This window comes from Elephantulus edwardii, unplaced genomic scaffold (assembly GCF_000299155.1).
Source record: "Elephantulus edwardii isolate Elephantulus edwardi_28Jun2011 unplaced genomic scaffold, EleEdw1.0 scaffold00156, whole genome shotgun sequence".
Classification (NCBI taxonomy): Eukaryota; Metazoa; Chordata; class Mammalia; order Macroscelidea; family Macroscelididae; genus Elephantulus; species Elephantulus edwardii.
Genome location: NW_006399906.1, coordinates 1,023,423 through 1,029,070, shown reverse-complemented (window position 1 = coordinate 1,029,070; position 5,648 = coordinate 1,023,423). Strand labels below are relative to the sequence as shown.

Here is a 5,648-nt window from a genome sequence, read left to right as displayed (position 1 = left end):
TTTACAATTTTCTTTATATAAGGTGATGCCATGAATAGAAATAATTTTACTTCTTTGTTTCCGGTCTGGATTAAAAAAATTTTTTATGTATTTATCTTTCATTGTACTGGCTAGAATTCTTGTAGGATGGTGATTACATGTAGTGAAAACAGAAAACATTTTCATTTCATCCTAGGGGAAAGTTACACAATATAAATTTACCTGGAAGGTTTTTTTCCTTTTGACTTATGATTATTTTCTTTGGTTTATATACAGAGATATGTGCTAATTAGAAGACTCACTAGTGCAGTGTGGAGCATAAAGACAGTGCCTTATGAAAATGGGATTTGGGAGTGACCTGAAGAATTCACATGAAGCTGTGTTAAAATTGCAAGACTGGGAATTACGTTTATTGGAAACAGTGAAGAAATTTATGGCCCTGAGAATAAAAAGTGATAAAGAATATGCAACTACTTTACAGAACCTTTGTAATCAAGTTGATAAGGAAAGTACTGTTCAAATAAATTATGTCAGCCAAGTATCCAAGGTAAGAGAATAATTTCAGCATTTGTTATGCATCATTATTGTGCTCACAGCAAATAGAGAATATTACAGGTAATCCCTAGGCTAAAGATTATTTAAGTTACAGACAGACACTTCTACTTGCCCTTTAATGTTAATGTCAGTTTATGGCATTCTTGAAACAATTGGCTGCATCCTTGAGATAATGGAATCAATCCCTATTTGCAACAAGACCTTCCTCACACTCATCTTCACTTGCTGTATGTAGCTTTTATATTTGAGTTTAAAGGAGTTTGAGGGTTGTTTTTTTTTTTTTTTGCATTAAAATAAGTCTAAATAAGTTGGAATACGTATGTATCTGTTCCAATTTACCTATAAATTCTTAAAAGACACAGTTAAGAGTGGATCCTGTTTATAACCATGGGATTTTCTGTATTAAATAAATGTGCAAAAATGAATGTTCGAATGCACTAGTTCCAAAATCATACTGACTGTCAGAATTTCATGGAGAAACTTATAAAGTTTGGATATGGGGTCCTACCTCTCAAAATACTGATTTAGTAGATCTGAGAGGAACTTTTAAAATATTTTTTTTTCTTGAAGATATTTAGATTATTTTAAGGATGAGCCAGATTTTGGAAACCACTTTTTATTTCCATTGTTACTCTCGCTGCTTTTGGTTACAAGTGCCCTTTTATTATAACTCAACTTCCCTAAATTATTCTGTGAATCATTAGCAAGAATAATTAAATATTTTAACATGGCACATTTTCTGTGTTACAGTTTTATTTATTACCAAAACATTAGTTTGTTTGTGAATTGGTCACTTTTTAAAAAGTCTTTTCAAGAGGCAATAATGGTTTCTTAACTTTAAGATTTTTTTTTGTCATATAAAAGTTAGGACTAGAACTACACTATTAATTTGTTTTTTGAAGGCACTTAAGATGAAATATAGACACTTTAACAATATTTTAATATTGTTTTTAATTTGGAAACTTAAAAAATGAAGTACAGGCACCCCTTTGTAGAAGTTATTTTATACCACTTTGCTTTGTTATTAACTAAACGAAATATGAAGATTGTCAATTTTACCAAAGAAAGGGCAAACAATGGAGCTACTATTTTACCATTAACTGTTAACAAAACGTCATGCACCCTGAGTGGAGTACTATTATCAAGCTCCTCTCCTGGGAACTACACTCAGCATTTTCATAGCAAGCAACCATAGCTTTAAACTGTGCCTGTAAACTCTCTAGATCAGTGTTATCTTAGGTTTTATGTATTTGGTAAGATATTATCTGGGTCTGAGAATGCTAAAAAACTTCCCCCATACAAATTAATGCTAATTACTACTTGACTATACACCATTTTGGCTTATGGAAGTAGTTTTAATAAGAACATTCTACATTTCGATCATCAGAGAATCCTGATTTTTAGAAGTCTTAGGATTTGAATAAATTATATTAGAAAACAGTTTTCTGTGGCGAATGTGTGCCTGTATGATGTGTATTTTTGATCAGAGAAGGATCTGTGATTTTTGTGGAGAGCTTCTTAATGTCTAGCTTTTTTTTTTTTTTCTGAACAAGCTAGGTTTCTCAGGAGGAATTATCTAGTCTGTTATGTGTGTAGGCTGGCAGATTTATCCATTAAAAAGAAACCTGGTCCTTACTTACCAACTGTCATGTTACTCACCATATTGCGTTTTCAACAATAATGAAGTATTTTGCATGTTAATGACATATATTTGGCAGTGATGAATGCTGAAGTATGAGTAACATGAGCTCTGATCTTTATGATTATGTTTCAAATTGACTGTGATTCCCAGCAATTATATAATGATGTAATTTGGCAGTTATGTGATGATGTAGTCATCTTCTTGTGATCTGATGTAGTTGTACTGTTTTCACATACTGCTAATTTTTACTTAAACAACTTAGTCTTTGGAGCCTAACTATGCCAAGTATACATGACTGAGAAAAAGTAGCTCATTGTTATCAAGTTGGAACCAACTCATTTGACACTTAAACATGTCTTTGGAAGCTATAAATAACATGGGAATAAATTGTTCACCTATATTTGGTGGAACTGCTGTTAGATTTGAACTGCCAGAGGCACCAAATTTGGGTTTGTGTCGCTGTCTGTTTGCCAGAAACTTGACAGTGACACCCTGATGAGGGTAAGCATGACAGAGATACATCACTGCAGGAGAAGATCAGAGAGTCAATCCAGCTCAATTTTATTGGGATCTGCAGTGCACTTATAAACAGGAAGACAAGATAGGGTGGGCTTCGAGACATGGGACATGATAATTTGTTAGGAGAACCTCAGCCTCGTGTGGACCACTCCCAGCTCAACAGACGTGGCAGCCGTCTACCCAGGTGGTGAGCTTTCTGAAGGGTACAGCCAAACACAGGGGAGCTTTCTCTACCTTGTAGTAAAGGCCATTGGAAGGCTTGCTCCTATCTGGAGCTTAGGTGATTTGTCCTGGCCAGAGGCCCTCCTGTCCTCTCCTAACATTCCACAACAGGTTAGCAGCACAACTTCCTATAGACTATACTATCTGACCTTGCCAGTTAAGGACTAGTATCCAGAATATATAGTTAAATTTATATTTGAGGTAAATAATAAATAATTTCTCATATAAACACATCTTATAATATTCAGAGCATATTTACTATATCTCAAATTAAAATTTAACTAGTCTTTCTTTTCACTGATAACACTTTATCTGTAGCTATAAGCCAGTGATATGAGAATGCCTAAAATAAGAATAAGAAAATAAGTTGAATGTTTTAAAAATGATATTTTATTTAGTCTTGGTTTTGGTAAGCATTCTAGAGGCCAAAGGCTTTCTAGTTTATTTTGTTCTCTGATTTATTCCTGCACTAATAGAGGAATAGTTACCTGTCTGTGAAGGTTAAGGAAGAAAAGCTAGAGCTCTGCCTACTGCTTGTACAGATTTTTAATCCATTTTGGAGCTCTTTCCCCATCTTCCACCAATTCTAGACTTCCTGAGAGTTGTCTGATAAATTGGCCTTTTCCTCCTGATCTTTTCATTTGTAGGCACTCATGCTTCAAATGTTCCTGAATTTTCTTGACATTTGTGATTGTGAATATATATTCTACAGTACTATTTTACATTTTTTAGTGGGGTTTTGGGAAGGAGGAAATAGTTAATCATGTATTTTATTCATTGTTTAATGACAATGTAGTCTCTATAGGCATAAGATAGTCAAAGGAATTAGAAATAAGATTGATAGGCAAGAAGAGTATGTGATAAGGCCAGTGAAAGAGTTATTAGGCTGTATACTGAAATGATAAATATTTCGATGGTGGATATCTCTCTTTCATTGCCATCAAGTTGGAACATACCTAGTTGCTAACACTCCGTCTGGTTTCTGGGGCTGTGAATCAATTACATAGAAGGAAATTGACCATCTTTCCCCCTTGGAGCTGCTGTTGGATTCGAATGACCAGAGAGGGACTACCTTTGGGTTAGCATCACAGCTCCCTACAGACTGTGTTAGTAGAGCTCCCTTTGATGAGAGGTAGATAAAAATAAATGCTAACAAAATTAAGGGATATATTTGAATTGGGGAGGGTGCTAAGTAAAGGTGGTGAGATGGGAGAAAAGGTAGTGATTTAAGTACTGACTGATTGACAGTGCAAAGGAGAAAAAAGGAGTGTGTTAGTTTTTTTCTTTTAATATTGAAGAGCAATAATGTCTTCAAGTAATGTCCTGTTTATAATTTTTCTCTCTAGAGGATTGTGCTTTTGTTGGTTCTGGAGGAAAAAAAAGACTCAATGTTAGAGAGTTTTGCTTGCGTTTTAATCTAAAAAATGAAGTTATTAATGAAAGAAATTTTCTTTTACTTTTCAAAGAGAAGAGTGAATTGGGGAGGGGAGTGATGGGCAGGGAGGAAAGTGCAACAATGAATGAATGGAAATCCCCCCCCCAAAAGGTGAATTTTATGATAGATAAATTATATCTTAATGAAAAAGAAGTTAATTGTTTCAAGTTTTACAGTTGGGTCTGATTGGTTTTTATATCCTCAAAAGCTGTGTTGTAGTTCTAAATTCTAGTACCTGTGAAATATGACTTTGTATGCAAATACAGTTTTTGAGAGTATTATCATTTGGCATGAGGTCCATATCAGGATCAATTCTAATTTACTTTGATATCCTGGAAAAAGAGAAATATCAGATGGAGAAAGTTGGGGGGAAGATGACCGTGTGAGATCAGAGTTATATTTCATATTATAGCTGCAAGCTATGGACCCTCAGAGACTACCACAGAGACAAGAAAGATGGTCACCTAGAGTCTTATGAAAGAGCATCTTTCCTGACATTCTGAATTAGGACTATAAATTGGGGCAATCTTAGGTCTCACTGCATTTGTTTTTAGTCTCTCTGGGATCACTCTTGTCCTTCACTGATATCCATTGTCTTGAGTACACATATTTCATTTACATATTCAAGTTTTTAGTTATACTAGACAGTAGGGTAAATTGATCCTTGTTTAAATTGGTCATTGTTTCCCCATCCTGACTTGGAGCAGAAGTCTTAAAACTATTGATTTTTTTCCCACTAAAATTAATAAAATTTAATATAAAAAATTAAGCCTGATAATCATAATACAAACTATTGCTATTGTTAGATATTACATGATTTCGGACATAATGATGATAATGGTTACCAATGAAATATATGTTGTTAAGAGGATATTGGGGTGGGGGTAAGACTGAGAAAAACTGGATAAAATATGTTTACGGCATTGAAGTCTATGGGAGAGAGAATAGTCTAAAAGTATTATATTTTAGGGCATTATTTTTATCGTAGGAGTATGCAATGAGGGTTGTAGAGTGGATTGTATCGATTCTGTTGATGGAAACATCTCTCGTTTGTGAAGTTGCTAAAGGTCAGAGATGGCTGTTTCCATGTGGCCCTTGTTCTTTTTGTATATCTGATACAGGCAAATTTACCTACATTAGTGGTTATCAAGGGTGGAATAATCAGGACTGGGGAAAGCGATAATAATGTCCTCTTTTCTTTTTTTAATTTAGTTTGTTTATTTTTCATTTCAATGAACATCTACAGAGATTTTGGAATTCCATTCATTCATTGTTGCACCCTTCTCCTGGCACAAA

At 34.2% G+C, this 5,648-nt stretch overlaps 1 protein-coding gene across 1 annotated transcript in view; it reads left to right on the top strand.

Moving 5' to 3' along the window:
• Positions 1–255: 255 nt before the first annotated feature.
• Positions 256–5,648, top strand: part of LOC102866788 (tyrosine-protein kinase Fer-like) — a 575,672-nt gene continuing 570,279 nt past the window's right edge. The window contains exon 1 of the mRNA XM_006895050.1: positions 256–526. Within this exon, the coding sequence (XP_006895112.1) occupies positions 314–526 (213 nt within the window). The 5' untranslated portion in view covers positions 256–313. The remainder of the gene's footprint in view (positions 527–5,648) is intronic.